The 20,468-nt window shown below is 44.3% G+C and overlaps 1 protein-coding gene across 8 annotated transcripts in view; it reads left to right on the top strand.

Moving 5' to 3' along the window:
• CCDC30 (coiled-coil domain containing 30) overlaps positions 1–20,468 on the top strand; it is a 115,274-nt gene that overhangs the window by 3,720 nt on the left and 91,086 nt on the right. For 5 of the 8 annotated variants that reach the window (XM_030185570.1, XM_030185569.1, XM_030185571.1 and 2 more), the window contains exons 2-6: positions 1,874–1,980; positions 8,298–8,480; positions 8,701–8,821; positions 9,245–9,426; positions 19,618–19,771. In XM_030185570.1, the coding sequence (XP_030041430.1) occupies positions 1,874–1,980; positions 8,298–8,480; positions 8,701–8,821; positions 9,245–9,426; positions 19,618–19,771 (747 nt within the window). Of the gene's footprint in view, positions 1–1,873; positions 1,981–8,297; positions 8,481–8,700; positions 8,822–9,244; positions 9,427–19,617; positions 19,772–20,468 lie in introns of those variants that run through there. The other 3 variants (XM_030185568.1, XM_030185572.1, XM_030185575.1) reach the window with 3 other exon arrangements.

Raw genomic sequence — 20,468 nt, 5'->3', positions numbered from 1 at the left:
AGCACACTGCAGCCTGGGAGGAGGCGTAGCAAGCAGTCGACTAGAAACAACTTGAAAATGAGCGAGTGCAGGGGTTTATTACCGCTTCTGCCGGGTGGGGAAATAATCTCTGTTTGCACCCGCAGTAAAAATTTGAAAATTTCTGCTGTTCCCATGGGTTTGCCACGGATTACCGTGGTTTACTGCATTTACCTGTTCCTGTGTCATTCTCTAATATAAATGTCTATCATTACTCCCCTCTCCCGCCTTTCTTCTCCAGTTGTTGCGGTGAACAGACTCCCAAGTTTGAATCAAAAGCTTTCTACCTTTCAGAATTATAAGATACTAGTAAAAAAAAGCCCCGTTTCTGATGCAAATGAAACGGGGGCTAGCAAGGTTTTCTTCTGTGTGCATGTGGGAGTGTGTGTGTCCCTGCCCTCTGCCCTCTCTCCCTTCCCCTGTGCTCTCTGTCCCCTCCCCCCTCGGAGTCGAGTCCTTCAGTGTTAAGTTTCCTGCTGTGTTTGTGTTACAGAGATAGTGAGGGCTTCTGCCCTCTCTCCCCTCCCCCTCTGAGTCCTTCACTGTTACAGAGAGCGCGATTTGATTTCGTGCTTTGCTGTGTTTTCCTTCACTTTGTTACAGAGAGAGCAAGGGCGGGGCAGACACTCATGGGGAAACCGGATATCTCTCCCCCTTCACACTTCCAGCTGGAGGCTTCATTTAGAACGTTGGTGGTGCCTTTTGTATATAGAGATTTGGCCCCTGAATCTTCGATCCACAAGGCTAAGCCCTTCATTTTTTTTTTTTTTTAATGCTTATTTACTCAGTTTGAAAAGGTGAATCAAGGCTAGGTTATCCTTGTTTTTTCTATCCAAAATTCAGCATGTGTAAGCTAGAAACCTGATGATCAGCGGGTGTGGCACTGCCTCTTGCCTCCTTCCCCTAGGAGCTGTGTCTTACTTTTACTATTCATTCAATGTAAGCATCCACTAGTGCTTTGGCTTTGTGAATGACTTTTTGAAAGTATGCAGAATGAGACCAAAATCTAATTTCAATAGGCTGAGAGTGATGATATTCCACAGTGACAGACATGGTAATGGGCTATATGCTTAACATGTATTTCTGAGGAATTGGACCGTAGAAAACTGGTACAAATAAGAGTGGAAGAAAGGTAGAACTAAAATTGTTTTTCTTGAGGAGCTAATTTAAAAGTAGATAAAGTAACGGTGATGGATAGGAAACATCTGAATGTATCTCCCCCCCTTTATTCTTACTGTTGAGATTGTAAACCACTTAGATGTCTTTGCACATATTAGCAGTATACCAATTAAAGTTGAAATTCAATTTTTAAAAGAGTTAAAAGAAGTTTTGTTAGCTCAGTGGTGTGCTGGAGCGGGCTCTCACGGGCTTGCGAGAGCCGTTTGTTTTTAAGAATTTTGGGAGCCGGTTGTTAAAGTAGGCCTCCCCATGGCTACTTTAACAACTGACTCCCAAAATGTGGGCTTGGGCCCCCTCCTGAATACTCTTTTACTTTGCTGGCAGTGATGCTGGCTCCACCAGCCAAGTAAATAGACCGCTGCTGCTCCCTGCTCCTTGTTTCTTACTCTGAGCATCAGGCTGGGACTTTTCATGCAAGCGCAAGAAGGTTCCATCATGCTGCTCAGAGCCAGAAACAAGCAGCAGAGAATGGTGGCAGTCCATTTATTGGCTGTTGGGGCTCGGCAAAGGCATGCCTAGCATGCCCGCACAAGGGAGGAGAGAGAGAAGCATGTATTCCCCCCTCCCCCCAAATTTCAGGGCCGGCTATGCCCAGAGAGAGAGCCCATTGTTAAAAATTTGCCAGCACACCCCTGTGTTAGCTCCATTATCTGACCATTTTTCAATGCTTCTTTAGAGTCGGGAGCAGTTTCAGAGGACTCCAGATGGGCAGATTTGGTTCCTTTTCACGAAATTGGAAGTGAGGAGGCTGAAAGCTACAGATCACTTAATCTTTCCTCTCTGGTGAGTAAACATTAATGGAATCACTGCTAAGCAGAGGATGGTGTAGTTTCAGGAATCCAGTGAATTATGACATCTGAGTTAGCATGTCTTGTCAGATGTACCCGATCAGTCTCTTTGATCGTGTGGCCAGAGAGTTGCATCAGGGAAAACATTAGATGTAGTGTTACTTGGGTTTCAACAAGGCCTTGGATATAGTTTCTCACAGGCAAAACACACTGTTGTCACTTTTCACTTTTGAACATGTTTTTTCACATTTTTACATATATTGGATCTCACTATACTACTACAAATCATTTCTACAGCGCTACCAGTCGTACGCAGCGCTTCACAATTGAACATGAAGAAAGACAGTCCCTGCCCAAAGAGCTTACAATCTAAATCAGGACAGACAGACAAGACAAATAAGGGAAAGGGTAGGACAGACAGATAGGACACATAGGGAAAGGGACTATTGAAGAGAGGAAGACAAGATAAAGGTTACGAGCAAGTGACAAGTTAGGAATCAAAAGCAGCATCAAACAGGTAGGCCTTTAGCCCGGATTTTAAGGCGGCCAGGGATGGAGCTTGACGTAATGGCTCAGGAAGTCTATTCCAGGCATAAGGTGCGGTGAGATAAAAGGAACGGAGTGTGGAGTTAGCAATGGAGGAGAAGGGTGCAATTAGAAGAGATTTGCCTAGTGAACGGAGTTCCTGGGAAGGAGTGTAGGGAGAGATGAGGGTGGAGAGGTAGTGAGGGGCTGCAGAGTGAATGCACTTATAGGTCAATAAGAGGAGCTTGAATTGTATACGGATAGGGAGCTAGTGAAGTGATTTCAGAAGAGGGCTGATATGGGCATAGCGACTTTGGTGAAATATTAATCGTGCAGCAAATTTTGAACAGATTGAAGAGGAGAGAGATGGCTGAGTGGAAGACCTGTGAGAAGCAAGTTGCAGTAGTCTAAGCGAGAGGTGATGAGAGTGTGGATGAGGGTTCTGGTAGTGTGCTCAGAAAGGAAAGGGCAAATTTTGGTGATATTATAGAGGAAGAAATGACAGGTTTTAGCAATCTGTTGAATATGTGCAGAGAAGGAGAGGGAGGAGTCGAAGATGACCCCAAGGTTACGAGCAGATGAGACAGGAAGAATGAGTGTGTTGTCGACAGAAATAGAGTGGGGGAAGGGGAGAGGTTGGTTTAGGTGGGAAGATAAGGAGCTTAGTTTTGGACATATTGAGCTTCAGGTGGCGGTCAGACATCCAGGCAGCAATGTCAGACAGGCAGGTAGATATCTTGACCTGGATCTCAGCTGAGATTTCTGGTGTGGAGAGGTAGATCTGGGAGTCATCAGCGTAAAGGTGATATTGAAAACCGTGGGATGAGATTAGAGCACCGAGGGAGAAAGTATAGATAGAGAAAAGGAGAGGTCCTAGAACGGATCCTTGAGGTACACCCACTGAGAGCGGGATAGAGAGAGAGGAGGATCCACCAGAGTATACACTGAGAGAGATAGAGATAGGAAGAAAACCAGGAAAGAGCAGAGTTCTGAAATCCAAGTGAGGACAGCGTGCCAAGGAGAAGGCTGTGATCAACAGTGTCAAAAGCAGCAGAAAGATCGAGAAGGATGAGGATAGAACAGAGCCCTTTGGAATTAGCCAGGAATAGATCATTGGAGACTTTAGCAAGTGCTGTTTCAGTTGAGTGAAGGGGGCGAAAGCCAGATTGGAGTGGATCAAGAATAGCTTGAGAAGAAAGAAAGTCGAGGCAGCGATGGAGGACAGCACGTTCTAGTATCTTGGATAAGAAAGGGAGGAGGGAGATGGGACGATAGTTGGAAGGAGAGGTGGGATCCAGAGAAGGTTTTTTGAGGAGTGGGGTGACTACAGCATGTTTGAAGGTATCAGAGACGGTCGCAGTGGATATATTTCTGTTATGTAATCATGCACAGTGTAAAGCTCGTTTGCTCACATTTTGGATTTCACAGTGTATGTGTTTTATTATGGATAATGCATGTGTTTCCACTTAGCTCAGCTGCATATTATTTCCTGTCATTTATCTGCACTGCATCATCATTGTACTTTGCATGTTTCCTGGATGTACTTTCATTCTCAAAATTTATTGCACATATTATTATTTATTCTTTGTGGGTTACACTTTTCTGCATGGACACCAGCACATCATGTTTTATATATGCAATATTGATGTAATTTTTATCTTGTTTACATTATATTTTAATGTTTTGTTGTCAGACCCCTGTTGCAGGCAAACACAGTTTGAAATCTGTTTTGGGTAAATTATGGATGCTTCTTTCAATTTTGTAAATTCTTTTCTTTAGATTATTTGCAAAAAATAGTTCAAACTACAGTTCAGTCTTTCTTGGACTATTATAACAGAAAAAGACCTCTTCCCAAAATTTTCATGTTTTTAAGAACATTGACATACCATTACAATAAGTGTAAGGGGGGGATTTCAGTCAATAGAACTGCACAATGGTTCATAGAGCTTGCTATTTTCAATATGCTAGTATAAGGCTACAGCTTTGGCTCAGATATCCATCATCAATCCTCCACTAATTTGCAAAACTCATAGGAACCAATCTAGTGCAATATTCAATTGTGTACGTATCAGAGGAGTGGCCTAGTGGTTAGGGTGGTGGACTTTGGTCCTGGGGAACCGAGAAACTGAGTTCGATTCCCACTTCAGGCACAGGCAGCTCCTTGTGACTCTGGGCAAGTCACTTAACCCTCCATTGCCCCATGTAAGCCGCATTGAGCCTGCCATGAGTGGGAAAGCGCAGGGTACAAATGTAACAAAAATAAAATAGATACTATTGAAGATTCCACATGGAATGTTGCTACTGTTGGAGATTCTACATGGAATGTTGCTATTGCTACTATTGGAGATTCTACATGGAATGTTGCTACTATTGGAGATTCTACATGGAATGTTGCTATTCCACTAGCAACATTCCATGTAGAAGGCTGCGCAGGCTTCTGTTTCTGTGAGTCTGACGTCCTGCACATACGTGCAGGACGTCAGACTCACAGAAGCAGAAGCCTGCGTGGCCACATTGGTGATCTGCAAGGGCCGACTTCTACATGGAATGTTGCTAGTGGAATAGCAACATTCCATGTAGAAGGCTGCGCAGGCTTCTGTTTCTGTGAGTCTGACGTCCTGCACATACGTGCAGGACGTCAGACTCACAGAAGCAGAAGCCTGCGTGGCCACATTGGTGATCTGCAAGGGCCGACTTCTACATGGAATGTTGCTAGTGGAATAGCAACATTCCATGTAGAATCTCCAATAGTAGCAACAGTGGAGGAGTGGCCTAGTGGTTAGGGTGGTGGACTTTGGTCCTGGGGAACTGAGTTCGATTCCCACTTCAGGCACAGGCAGCTTCTTGTGACTCTGGGCAAGTCACTTAACCCTCCATTGCCCCATGTAAGCCGCATTGAGCCTGCCATGAGTGGGAAAGCGCAGGGTACAAATGTAACAAAAATAAAATAGATACTATTGAAGATTCTACATGGAATGTTGCTACTGTTGGAGATTCTACATGGAATGTTGCTACTATTGGAGATTCTACACGGAATGTTGATACTATTGGAGATTCTACATAGAATGTTGCTATTCCACTAGCAACATTCCATGTAGAAGGCTGCGCAGGCTTCTGTTTCTGTGCGTCTGACGTCTCTGAGATACATGGATCTTACTAAATCTGTGTAAACTGCCATGTCATCATCTAACAGTGTCCCAAATTGTCATCAATGTTATGGGAAATTCCAGCCTGGGTCAGCAGGTTATAATGCTGAAAAGGGTGGATTCTTTTTTTGTTGCAGTGTAGATTATCCATTCCAGTGAGGTTGGTTTTAGTATTTATAAAATATGTATGTATATTGCAACTACACCCCTGGGAACAGGGGTGCTCCTACTTTTTATACATATAACTAGCCGTTAAGCCCGTAATAACGGGCTAGTTTTTTGTTTTCCTATGGCCTCCCCCCGTCCACCAACCCTGCTCTCTCCCCTGCCCTCCCCCCCAGCTTCTGTTTCCCTCAGTTCCGCCCCCTCCTTCCCTCCCTGCTCCCTCCTCCTCCGATTTCCACGCCCATGTCCAAGCCCTCCTCTCTATTGGGCTGTACTGCTGGTGGAGGCGTGGCTTGGACTTCTATACTCTCAGCGTTCCAACTATACTGCGCATTTGCAGGTGAGTCGGTCACTTGCCATTTATATGTTTGATACCTGTGCAGAATTCTATAAAGAGATGTTTTGCTAAGAGGATGTGTAAATTTACCTAGAGTGCATGGAGGTATTCTGGGTGATGTCAGGGAACAGGTGTCTGTTTATGTTCATACTAGCCATTGAGCCCGTAAAAACGGGCTGATATTGGGGTTTTCCTTCCCCCTCCCCACGAGGTCGCCACCGCTACCGTACCCCCCCCCACCCCCACCCCCGGAGTTGCCGCCATCCCTCCACCCGGCCCGGGCCCTCTCTTCGTTATTCAACTTACAGCAGCGGCAAAACAGCAGCAAGCAGCAGCTCCCATTTGGCCTTCCTTCACTGCCTGTGCCTCGCCCTCGTGTGACGTCACGTCGGCGAGGGCGGGGCACAGGCAGGGAAGGAAGGCCGACGGGAGCTGAAGCTGAGCTGCTTGCTGCTGTTTCGGCGCTGCTGTAAGTTGAATAACGAAGAGAGGGCCCGGGCCGGGTGAAGGGGGGGTGGTGGCGACTCCGGGGGTGGGGGGGGGCGGTAGCGGCTACCTTGGGGGGGGGAGCGGTAGCGACGTCAGCGGTTCCCTCCCTCCCCTTCAGCGCAGTTTCCCTCTCTGTCCCGCCCCCCTTCCCCCGTCATCAAGTCTTGACGCGGGGGCGGGACAGAGAGGGAAGTCTCTATTGCGCATTTGCAGGTGAGTCGGTCACTTGCCATTTATAGGTTTGATTTGTAAAAATACATGCATATGTGCATAAAGTAATCCAGAAAAATTGTTATGGTAAAGCACAAGTGTAAATTGAGCACACAAACTCATGGGGTAATTTTCAAAACAGAAACGTGTATAATTTTTCTTTTGAAAATTTGCTAAACTGCACTCATAATATTTCCCTCTTATTCTTTTAACACATTGGCTATCCCTGAAGAATTGGTTCCTCTTTTGTAAACTGCAAGGAAAATGGGTAGCACGGGGTTAATTTAAGAGGCCCTTTTTTATATCATCTGTAGTAAGAGGAGTAGTCATTGACGGTGTTAAACTGACAGGCTTGGAAAGCTGTGCCACCTCCTAGGAAAGCCTTGGGCAACTGCTCAGCCCAGCAAACTTGCCTGGTCCACAAAGCCCTCGTAGATTACTGACTACAGGCTGGAGCTGCCACCTCAAAAGCCTGCTTTAATCCAGTGAACTTGAGTTTTTCAGAGCTGCAACTTACTACTACTACTTAACATTTCTAAAGCGCTACTAGGGTTACGCAGCGCTGTACAATTTAACATAGAAGGACAGTCCCTACTCAAGGAGCTTACAATCTAAAGGACAAATGTACTGGGCCGGATGGACCATTGTCTGACCCAGTATAGCTATTCTCGTGTTCCCTGGTGACATCTCCTAAATTATTCCAACTCTCTTAAAAAGAAACAACAGATAATAGTCTTCAGTTTTGGGACTTGAATGTCTAACCAAAACATTCCATTCAGTAATCGGTTGAAAGACAAACGTGCCTTCGAAAGACGTATCTTTTTAGGAAGAGCAGGTCCACAAAAGTGTAAACCTAGTGGACCTACCTCCCAGAAATGCCACAAGAACATCCCGCAAATTTCTCAATTTGAACTTCCCCAGCTGTAAAGGGCTAAAATACAAGCTGATGCATGCCACTACCTTCTCCTACACGAGCATGCAAATATGGAATGCTCTACCCACAGACCTGAAATCAATTGTCGAAACAAATAACTTTTGCAAATCTCTGAAGACACACTTCTTCAACAAGGCCTACAACGAGAGCCAACAGCTTCACTAATTCACTTTCCCAACCAGCTAGGAGAATCCACTTCTACTATCACCCGCCCAATCACTTCCTCTTTCTTCCCTACTTAATCTCTACGCACTACTAACTGTATCTGATATTCTGGAATGACAATGTCATAACAAAACTATGTAAGCCACATTAAGCCTGCAAATAGGTGGGATAATGTGGGATACAAATGCAATAAATAAAATAAGAAAATGCCTTATTTTGTGTTGTTGCCAGCCTCACTGTCTTTGCCAAAGACAGTGAAAGGAAAACTACTTCTTTATCCCTTCATGCTTAGGATGGGACATAATACAGTTGTTTCTGCTTACTATAATTTTGTTTCTAAGGAAAAGAGTCAACTGGAAGATATATTGGACACTCTGAAAGAAGAAGGACTTGATCCCTTTGCAACTCCCAGTGAGCAACTCTCATATCTATGGTGCCTATATCAGCGCAGTGAAGGCAAGTTATGGTCAGCCACCCGGGACCTGGAAAAGCTCCAACAACAGCAAGCTGAGGAAATGAAAGAAGTGAGGCTCTTGAAAATGGTGTATTTTGTTAATGAATCTGTAGTTAGCCATCTTTTCCTGGTGAAGCAGAATGAATGCCCTATCAGCAGCGTAGAGAATAATTAGCACACAGGTTCATGCATTTTGCTGTTCAATAATTGATTTGACTATCTCTGGTTGCAATTTCATGTGAAAGCGAGCACAATTTAAGGAAGACAAATATTCAATGTTTTCCTTCTAGGTGGAGAGTTATGTAGACCATGTCCGTAATCTGACAGAGGAAAGAGAAGGTGTTGCCTCGAAGTTTGAAAAAGAAAATGACCAACTCAAAACTAAATTGGAACACTTACAACTTCAACATGGTATTTCGTTTCTTTATTTCGCCATCTATACGGTGCCTTGAGGGCACTGTAGAACAAATTGCATATGTTGAGAGCCTTCTCTAAAGTGTTGACACCCTACCTGGATACTTGAAGCAGAAGGAAATGGTAACTTGGCCAAGGTCACAGCAAGCGTTTGAAGCAGGACACGATCTTAGTCTTCCGAGTCTGAGCCCGTTGCTTGAATTATTAGGCCACCACAATCCCCCTATTTTTTCCATGTTATCCAAACAGAGGATTTATATCATTGACTGTATATATTTTGTAAATATTCTGAGGGTGTGCTTTAGGTTGGGGCAGAAGATTCCGTTTTCAGATCTCTGCACTTAATTTTTTGCAGTAAAATTGTACCCACATAAAAATTGGGTACACGTTATATAATGCACATGTTTTTCTTTTTTTTAGAAGCACAAGCAAAAGAGGTGGAGGAGATGCTGGATCAGGAGGGGCTGTTAGACATTTCACACAGCAATCCAAGTGAACAGATCGCTTATTTATTGGTAGAGAGAGCAACACTGCTGGAGAGACTGGACTTAACAGAACACAATTTGGGTTTTCATAACAGCAATCAAGAATCACATCTGCAGGTATTGCAGCAGGACTTTCTGGTGTTGACGAGTGATTCTTCAAGACTTTTTTTTAAATGTATTGATGTATTTAGCAAGGTGTGTGTATGTCTCTCTCTCTCTCTCTCTATATATATATATATATATTTATATATATATATACAGATAGATAGATATAGTGTGTGTGTAGAAATGACGAAATATACATCAGTAGGAAGCTAATAGAAATGCAAGTAGAAAGATCAAAAGACTTGGGTCAATACAATTCACTTGAATTTTGAAGTCTGCAGCTAAAATGGAAGAGTTGTACTTGGCCAGGTATTTTTACAGAAGATAGATAGGACCGCGAGTCCAAAGTCAATAGAGAACAGAAGGTGGAAATGAAGTGTATGTGTGCTGTATATACTTTTTTTTTTCTTTTTTCTCCCCCATGGAGAAGCAGAATAGAATCTGCCACTCATGGATGATGTCATCCCTGATGGTGCCAGAACAGATCTACTCTCCCAGAGCCCAGAAGAGTCTAGAAGAAATCAAGTGGTCCCTCCTTTGTGACCATTGTGCTTTCCCCTCAATCTACTTTTATCTGCCCAGCAAGACGTGAATTGATCTCTTTCTACTCGTTTGCATTAATTAAAAAAAGAAATAAAGCCATACTTGAGCAATCTGGGTTATAAGAAGAAGAAAATTCCATTACTGTCAGGCTTTCAAGGCTGGAACTAGGTTTGTGAGCCCTTGGGCCACTGCTGAGGAGCGGCAGCGGCAGGCAAAACCACCCTCAAACCAGGGACAGGGCAGAACAGGACTGGAACCCCGGACTGGGGTTGCAGCAGAGGCATACAAGCTGAAACAGGCAAAGCAAGAACCCTAGTATTCACCTGCGCTTAGCCGCTTTTCCCCAGGAGTTGAGCCCCTGGGTGCAGGCGGCCGGCAGGGCTTTGCAGGACAGGGCAGGGGCTGGATACCAACAGGCAACACACAACAGAGTAGGACTAAAAGCTGCCAACGCAGCCACAAAACAAGAAACACAAACAGATAAGGATTAGGACTGAAAGCTGCCAGGCAGCCACTAAACGAGAAACACAGAGAACCAAGAACTAGACACAGAATACAGACCAGAAACCAGACAAGGAAATAAGCAATAAAACTTAAACTAAACTACACACAGACTAACTAGAATCAGACAAGGATCTCAGACAAGAAATTCAAACAAGAACTGGACTAGGCAGAAGTGCACTAAGCACAACAACATACCAGGGACCTTAGACACAATGCAAAGGCAAAGCAGAGAGTTTCCAAATGGCTAATAAGCCCAGCAACAGCTGAGATTCAGCTGCAGCAATCACCAGGCAGCTACGGGTGCTGTGCAGGCTCAAACTAGAGAAGCAAGTCTGGCAGCCCGGAAGATCCAGACCGGACTAGGCTGAAATCTGGAATGGGTGACAGTCCATAGCAGCCACCGGTTCTGGCCACGAGAGGGCAAGGTGAGCACAGGCAAGAAAACAGTCACTACGTGACAGTACCTCCCCCTTAAGGCCCCTCCAGACCTCCATGGGGAATTCAGGTCTCCATGGGTAACAATGGTGATACCTATGGAGGAGCTTCAAAACATGACCAGGGGTAGCTGGGCTGGAGCTAGAACTCGGCTGGGACTGAACAACTTGGCTGGAACTGGAACTTGACTTGGACTCAGCATGTTGGCTGGAACTGGAACTTGACTTGGACTCAGCATCTTGGCTGGAACTGGAACTGGGCTTAGGCTCAGCATCTGGGCTGGAACTGTGAGTCGGTCCGGACTCAGCATCTTGGCCGGAACAGCAACTTGGCATGGACTCAGCAACTTGGCTGGAACTGGAACTTGACTTGAACTCAGCATCATCTTGGCTGCAATTCAAACTCGGAGTGGACTCAGCATCATCTTGGCTGCAACTCAAACTCGGAGTGGACACAGCATCTTGGCTGGAGCTGGAACTTGGCTTGGACTCAGCATCTAGGCTGGAACTGCAACTTGGCATGGACTCAGCAACTTGACTGGAGCTGGAACTCGGCTTGGACTCAGCATCTGGGCTGGAACTGGAACTCGACTTGGACTCAGCAGCTTGGCTGGAACTGCAACTCGATCCGGACTCAGCATCTTGGCTGGCACTGCAACTCGATCTGGACTCAGCATCTAGGCTGAAACTGGAATGGTAAAAAGCCCACTGGAAAGCCAAAGACTCGGGACTTTCAAGACGCTTTCTTTCAGCGTCGGCTTCAGGAGTATCCCATAGGGCTGGATCCAAGAGAAGTCTGCAGCGGTAGTCGAGGAGTGTGATAGAAGAATCAATAGTAGAAACTGGGTTAACAGCAGACCCCCACTGATGCCTTCTCTCCGCTACAGCTTCACGAGAAGTCCTCAAGGCTGGATAAAGAAAAAGCACTGTACGGTACTCATGAAGTGTCATAAAACAACTAAGAGCAGTCACTGTGGTGGGACTGGAATTCAAACTGACAGTCCATAGCAGCCACCGGTTCTGGCCACCAGAGGGCGAGGTGAGCACAGGCAAGAAAACAGTCACTACGTGACAATGACCTGATCCAACGGGCCATACTGAGGCACCAGCAGGTACATCAGTGAATAGTGGTGAAATCATGCTTTGCTCAACAGGCTCACTAGTAGTACCAGTAGGTCTCAGACTTGATGAGGCTAAAATGCTTTTTCCCTCAGGTGACCTAGAGAAGCCAATTTATATGTTTTATAATCATTAAAAAAAAAAAAAAACAACCTCATCTCACTCCGCCCTTTTCAGTAGTGCCAAAGTAGTACCTGTAGGGGCTTTGAATATAGCTATTGTTTGGTTGGCAATCCAAAAGGTTCAGTGCCCTGGTGTTAAACGCACAGTCCTATGGGCTGCTTCATGGAACTGGAAGGATTCTGTGGCATGAGTTCCGTTGACTTATAAGATCCACTTTGCTGAAGGAGGCCATTGTGCTGCATTAAAAAAATAAAATGGCAGAGCCCCTCACAAGTGAATTTCACATTTGTGTTACAGGCAGCAGAATTCTGTCTTCCCGAAGATGTTACTACTGCACCAACAGCTAAGCCCTTATATTAGAGGATGTGCAGTACACGGTCTTACCAGAATACCTGTTATCTTAGTAGCATGCGGCCTCCTCCAGCACAGGCTCGCAAGCTCACGGAGTTCTAAGAAATCTTGCAAACCCTCCTCTGCATGTGCCTTGAGCCAAGGGTGCCCACAGCACCACAGCAGGAATCCTCAATGATGTGTAAGCAACGCTGACCCTAGCGGTGCGTTGGCGACTATCGAGACAGGCTCCCCATGTATTAGCTAATCCTGATGCTGTTCTATCTCCATTCAAATACAGAGGTGCACAGATTTTCTAACTGCTCTATTCATTGTGGCAAATCCTACCTTCAGCACCATCGACTACCGTTTTCTATACCATGAATGGCAGGGAGCCTCTGCAGTCCTCCTTTCTACCAGTATTTTTCACAAGCCATACAATTGTGCTAAACACTGTACTCTTACCAGTTGCTACATTCATCCTCTCTACACCAATATTCTGCAGCGTCTTCACAAGGTAGCCAGCCCATGAATCATTAAAATCTAAATACCTTTAACCCCTTTATTGCCTTGTTCCAATCTTGGAAGAGTCCAATTTTATATTAATGACAGCAATCCACAAAATTATGTTTATTAGTATTTTATATACCACCTTTCGTCACAGGCCAAAGTGGTTTACAGTTTAAAACTTTAAAACAGTAGGAAAGGAATATGACACACGAAAGGTATATAATTAGCATAATATATGGAGCAGCAAATGTAGAACCTAGAGCTATGGCATTCAGACCCCACTGATATTCCCTGATATAAAACAGGTTGAGGGGTCTTCCGTTTGCATTGCACACCTGGAGTCAGCAAACACAGCTGCTCTGCTCTTAGCAAGACTTTTGCATAATTCTTGAACTAAAAAGGCAGGAAGTGAATTCAAAAATTCATTCCCTTCCAAGACTCCCACGGGATTAATGCCTGGCTGTGGTCACAGTTTTTGTCAGATTTACAACCAGATCAACGTGGACGTGCAGCCATGCACGGGAAGGTTATAACAATCATGTTAATGGGATTACGTATTGTCATTAAAACAAGCCGCATTTTTGGCCATAAGAAAAGAGGCCCTAGCAATAGGGGCCTCGTTTTACCTTAACTACCCGTGCAAATGTGTATTAAAATACTTGGGACTTAAATATATCTTCTCTCCGCAACAATTAAGTGGTTTTGTTAAAATTAAAAAATTAGTATCAGCTTGATATCTAAGATTGAGTTATAGAATGGAATTGAGACCGGTATAAGGCGTGCAAAGCGATATTCTTTAAATTTGCTTTACTGTTTATCTCCTGAATAATTAAATTCTCCCCACTTTTTTTTTTGGTGGTCTAAAGAAGATGTAATAAGATAATTCCTACTAGTTAAATATTTTTTCTTTTTGTCGTAATAATAAGTCTGTTTTTCCTCTCAAGTGTAAGCTTGTATTTTTATTTATATGTAAATTCAATAAAATTAAAAAAAAAAAAAAAACAAGCCAGACCCCCAGAAGAGGGGTAGTTGGTTAACAAATTGTCTAAAAACCACTTTTGAATCTGAAAAGTAGTCTATCTGCAGATTGGATATGTGAAGAAAACAGAATGGTACCACTAAAAACACAATATATAGAGAGATTTATAAGAGATGTACACGTGCTGTTTGTTTATATGTATCTTTATCTATAAAATACATTTGCACTTAGAGAATAATATTTGATATTTTATTTCAAGTCCTTGGTAGCCAGATGCTGGTTCCAGGTCTTAGGTGAATACTTAACTGAAGAATAGAAAAAGAAGGTCTCCAGGAAAGGCTGAGGCTGTAGTTGATCAGAAAGGTGCACCATCATGCTGAGACATTAGACTTGCACTCAAGTACTAAAAATGATATATGTGAGAGAAATTTGCATACCATGGAGGTAGTAGACATGCAGATCTCTCGTGCATGTTCATTAGGAGTATCCTGAAAAGCTGATTCATTGGTGGCCCTTGGGGACTGGGAGTGAAGATCAAGGGTCTAAGGTGTTCCTCTTGTAACTATTACCAGATAATGTTGAACGGAATTCCTCCAGATTTCTGATTGCTAGTATTGCAGGTGTTTGGTGTGAGTTAGGTAGAAACCGGATATCAGACTCAACTTCTGCTACACCAGAGACTCTGAATAAATTCTCTGCAATACGCCATAACAGGCTGGAAAAAGTTGAAAAGACTTGGGTGCAGAAGGGCTTCTTGATAATCGCAGATAAGTTAGAGAGAGGGGTGAGCAGATGAGAAGTTTAGACATGGTTTCATTTTCGGTGCCTGTGCACACTTAAGATGTTAAGATGTGTCCAAGGGATGGGGGGGGGGGTCCTCCTGTAGGGAGAAGGAAGGAGGAATGGTGAAAGAACTGGGAATGTTGAGTAGATGAGTAACCTAGTAGTTAGAGCACCAGGCTGACATCCAAGAAAGTCCGGTTCAAATCTTGCTGCTGCTCGTTGTGACCTTGGGTAAGTCACTTAACTCTATATTGGATATATGACAGAGCTCATAGACCTCCCTACCAGAAACACAATCAGATCAACAAGAACATACCTAAATCTTCACTACACAAGCTGCAAAGGACTCGGATACAAATCAACTTATGCAAACAGCTTTTCCTACATATGCACACAACTGTGGAACGTACTACCAACAGCCGTGAAAACAACACGACCATCTGAACTTCAGGAAATCACTAAAAACCTACCTATTCCAAAAAGCATACCTTACTGACATAACCTAAAAGCCTGAATCCTGCTACACAACTAATTAAAGCTAGAACTGGACTCAACGCAACTCCTCCTTGCTACGATTCGCAAATACGTCTGTAACAAAAGAATCTTATTCTACCATAATACCACTCTGTATTTGTTCTTTACTGGCTTGGCGTATGCCTACGGTATTATGTAAGCCACATTGAGCCTGCAAATAGGTGGGAAAATGTGGGATACAAATGTAACAAATAAATAAATTGTCTTAGGCACAAACTTAGATTATGAGTCCTCCAGGAACAGGAGGTGAGCTAAATCAAACAAGTATAACTGGTTATTTGGTGGTAAAATGTTAGGAAAAAAGAAAAAAGTGACATCCTGGAATGACTGTGTCATAAGAAAACTCTGTAAGCCACATTGAGCCTGCAAATAGGTGGGAAAATGTGGGATACAAATGCAATAAATAAATAAATAAATTAAACCTCATTGAGCCCTCTAAACACATGCAGCTTTATGTATGCCAGTGGCATAGCGGTGCGAAGCAGCAGACTTCATATCTAGACTGAGCGTGCTTTTGAATTGCACTAGTCAGGCTGACTGACTAATATATCAACTAACATCAGCTGAATCCAGATGTGAGGCAGATCAGTCTGTTCCACCCATGTATTCATGATACAACCCAAGAAAACTAAACATCAAGTGGAATCGTGTACATCTGACTCCTGCACAACTGCCAAGCCCCCTCCCTGCCCGTCTTCAAGTCTTTGCTTAAAGCCCACCTCTTCAATGCTGCGTTCGGCACCTAACCCTTACCGTTCAGTGAATCCAGACTGCCCCAATTTGACTGCCCCTATCGGACCGACCGTTCACTTGTCTATTAGATTGTAAGCTCTTTGAGCAGGGACTGTCTCTCTTTGTTAAATTGTACAGCGCTGCGTAACCCTAGTAGCGCTCTAGAAATGTTAAGTAGTAGTAGTAGCATTACATATAGCAGTGATTTAACCAGAGCTGAGATTGTGATGTCATAATGTCTCATTCCACCAATGCCTAAGAGCCAACCTCATCAGTGATGTCACAATGGCTCGACTGTCCTATACTTGGCTCACTTTTATTACACAGAGCAGTGATTTAACCAGAGCTGAGATTGTGATGTCATAATGCCTCATTCCACCAATGCCTAAGAGCCAACCTCATCAGTGATGTCACAATGGCTTGATTGTCCTATATTTGTCTCACTCTTATCTATTAGATTGTAAGCTCTTTGAGCAGGGACTGTCTCTCTTTGTTAAATTGTACAGCGCTGCGTAACCCTAGTGGCGCTCTAGAAATGTTAAGTAGTAGTAGTAGTGTTGACTAGGCTGCATACTTTTGTTCAGTCAGTGCCAGAAACATGTTCTGTAGGCTTCCAAACTCAAACTGGGTAATGCATCCTCTGTGCTTGTACACTTGCCTTGTTCAGCCTGGTGGTGAATGATAGTTGCATCCTTAAACCAGCTAACTTTAGCTCTTCGTATATTCATGATGATGAAACCAGACATCGAAAGCTCTGGCCAAGCAAACCAGAGGCAATGCCAACAAAGGACACTATATAGTCAGACTATGACAAAGTGTTGTCTGACTTTATGCGGCTCTGGCACAGACCGTACAAGTCTGCCCAGCCCTATCCCCGCCTCCCAACCTCCAGCCCCGCCTCCCGATCTTGACTAAGCTCCGAAGGAATGGATCCTCAGGAGCTTAGTCAAGATCGGGAGGCGGGGCTGGAGGTTGGGAGGCGGGGATAGTGCTGGGCAGACTTGTACGGTCTGTGCCAGAGCCGGGGTTGGGAGGCAGGGCTGGGGAGGTGAGGATAGTGCTGGGCAGACTTACACGGTCTGTGCCTGTGCCAGAGCCAGTGGTTGGGAGGTGGGGCTGGTGGTTGGGAGGCGGGGATAGTGCGGGGCAGACTTATACGGCCTGTGCCAGAGCCGGTGGTGGGAAGCGGGACTGGTGGTTGGGAGGCAGGGATAGTGCTGGGCAGACTTATACGGTCTGTGCCAGAGCCAGTGGTGGGAAGCGGGACTGGTGGTTGGGAGGCGGGGATAGTGCTGGGCAGACTTATACGGTCTGTGCCAGAGCCAGTGGTGGGAAGCGGGACTGGTGGTTGGGAGGCGGGGATAGTGCTGGACAGACTTGTACGGTCTGTGCCAGAGCCGGGGTTGGGAGGCAGGGCTGGGGAGGTGAGGATAGTGCTGGGCAGACTTATACGGCCTGTGCCAGAGCCGGTGGTTGGGAGGTGGGGCTGGTGGTTGGGAGGCGGGGATAGTGCTGGGCAGACTTATACGGTCTGTGCCCTGAAGGGCATAGGTACAAATCAAAGTAGGGTATACACAAAAAGCAGCAAATATGAGTTATCTTGTTGGGCAGACTGGATGGACCGTGCAGGTCTTTTTCTGTCGTCATCTACTGTGTTACTATGTTACTATGTAATTTCCTCTCAATATTAGAGGCCTACAAAAACAAAGATATCTGAACCTCGTTCTTTCCCTTGTTTTTGTCTTGAGTGTGAAAGAGTTCGGTGGTCACAGTCTGTGACCTTTTTTTACGTGGCCTCATCTTTTGCCATCTTGGTACTAGTCAGGCCCAGTGCACTCAATCTGCAGCCCCCCATTACCTCTCTACCCTCCTCTCCCCATATGTTCCCACCCGTAACCTCCGCTCTCAGGACAAATCACTCCTATCTGTACCCTTCTCCACCACCGCTAACTCCAGACTCCGCCCCTTCTGCCTCGCTTCACCTTATGCCTGGAACAGACTTCCTGAGCCCATACGCCGTGCACCCTCCCTGCCCATTTTCAAGTCCTTACTCAAGGCCCATCTCTTCTCCCTTGCTTTTGGCGCCTAACCACCTTCCCCATTCCTGATACCTACACTGACTACATAGTTTGTAACCTTTAGATTGTAAGCTCTCTTGAGCAGGGACTGTCCTTCCCCTTGTCTAAACTTGTACAGTGCTGCGTAACCCTGGCAGCGCTATAGAAATGCTAAGTAGTAGTAGTAGTAGTAATGCGCTTTAATTTCTGAGAGAGGAATGTTGATATATTTAACAAAAAGCAGAGTGGAACATTTTTTTTTTCCTTTTATTTCTGTCTCCTTCATCTTTGTCAAATGTATCAGAAATCACATACTGCTGTGTGACTAGCTGTCCGTCATGAAAGCGAACGGTATATTTTTATAGAGATGAAGAATAAAGGCTCTCGGGCATCCTAGTATCTGTGATACAGCTTATGACGGGCTGTGATACAGAAACACACTCGTTAAGTATCCCGACAAGCTTGATACAGGAAGACCAGAAAAACTGACTTGAAAGGAATGTTATGGTACAAGCAGCGTTGCCATTACATACCAGCTGAATCGCCCTTTCTTCCAGGGACTGTGAATGCCAAGGCCATAGTGTCTCAAGTGCTGGCCAACTTTGCACCTAATTAACAGAATATGAACTGTGTAGTGAGTGTTTCCTGTTAATTGATAAGATGCCACAAATTTTAAGACATCTTTTAGGAAACCTCAAAATGTGAACTTACGTAGCTCTAGAAATTTAAGCAGTAAAATACTATATGCTGTATATTTTTGACTGGGAAGCACTTGCCAATGTGTCTTGTGTGTTAAGAGTCCTGTCACCATGGATTTTCTTGTTTAGTCAGTGGTTTGTGAGCGCAATTCAGTGCTGTCTTGGGCTGAGCAACTGCATTAGAAATGTAAAAGTTTGTTACCTTTGCTCACCTCTTGGTCTTTTTAACCCTAAGCTAACAGATTGTAGCCTACAGATGAGAGAGCCTGTTAAAAATGTGGGGATTTTTCCATTTGCACTTCCTCCCCTCAAGGCTTGGAGTGGAAAACCTGGAAATGTAAATTTTTCCTTTTTATCTTTCCTGACCTTCACATATTTAATCATATTATAAAGAAAATTTTGTTTTCATTTTACTCCATTTCTTACATACTGAGTTCTATTTCCGTATCTTTGCAGTTTCTGATGACGACCGTGATTAGAAAGGTCTGTTATTTCAGGCTTTTGTACTTGTCTGTTTCCACAAAGGACAAGTTTTACAGCAGTTCACAAAATTAACATACAAATGCACAATAAAAATATGTCAGAAGAGGGGTAATTTTTCTAAGTTTCCTCTATGGGTGAACATCTGTATACCACGGAAAAAGTCCTGCTAAAAAACCTTCTCCCTGACCCTTTGATGTGCTTAGAACTACACGTAGTTTTGTCTGTAGCTGAAAAAGGAGGGGATCGGGTTGGGGGAAGGAGAATTCACATACAGATAAGATTTTGAAGGGAGAAATAGGCCTCATTTGTGCTGTCTGTCCAGAATGCATTTTATTAACTTGTCTGTAAGGCTAAAACGTACAATTTTCCCTCAGGCATGTGATGAGGAACTTGAGAGGGAAAGGAAGCTGCGAGTATGTGTTGAGCGAGATCTGGATGAAGCAGCCCATAGGTTACACATGGCTCATGATGAGATCCGTAGGTTAACTGATGAGCTGGACATGAAAAAGAAAGAACAGAGTAAACCAGGTAAAGCAAAAGGGGTTTTTTTTCCCTAACTGTACAAGAGCCTAAGCTTCAGTGATACAAAGAACATAGAGATTGTTATTGCATAACACCAGAGAATGTTAGAAATGAAATTGTCATCAAACACCAACCAACTAGGGCTGTTGGTGGCTGGTGCTTGTTTTGCACACCCTTCCCTGCCCGCTCCTCACCCTTATGGTTCAGTCCTAGCTGACAACAGGAGAGTTGTGGTGTGATGGATCTGGTGGGTCTCTAACCCACCTTTCCTGCTGCTGACGCATTTGGTTTACATTGGCAGTTTGAACCGTGTGGCACTCTAGAGAAATGGTCGCACGTTTCACTATTGAGTGTGGAACAATAAGGTAGCGTGTTGGAAGCTATGTAAATGCTTATCGCATTGCTGTTCTAGAAAAACACTGGGATCATAACACTAGTGAACAGTGAAGAAGTTATGATTACATGGGACATCGCTATTCATAAAGATAAAAGCTTGATGCAAGAAAACTGGACATGTGAACATTGTGGCAAAGGTGAAAAGTGCAAGAACAGCATTACTAATAGACATGGCAGTACCAACAGAAATGAGTAGTAACAAAGTACTTGTAATTGTACTTTGTTACAGTACGTAAGTACAATTGGCAGTACTTTTACTTGTAACGAGTTACTTTTTTTTTTTTTTTTTTTTTTGCAATACTTTTTA

Source organism: Microcaecilia unicolor, chromosome 13 (genome assembly GCF_901765095.1).
Source record: "Microcaecilia unicolor chromosome 13, aMicUni1.1, whole genome shotgun sequence".
Classification (NCBI taxonomy): domain Eukaryota; kingdom Metazoa; phylum Chordata; class Amphibia; order Gymnophiona; family Siphonopidae; genus Microcaecilia; species Microcaecilia unicolor.
This window is presented reverse-complemented; position numbering and strand designations above follow the sequence as displayed.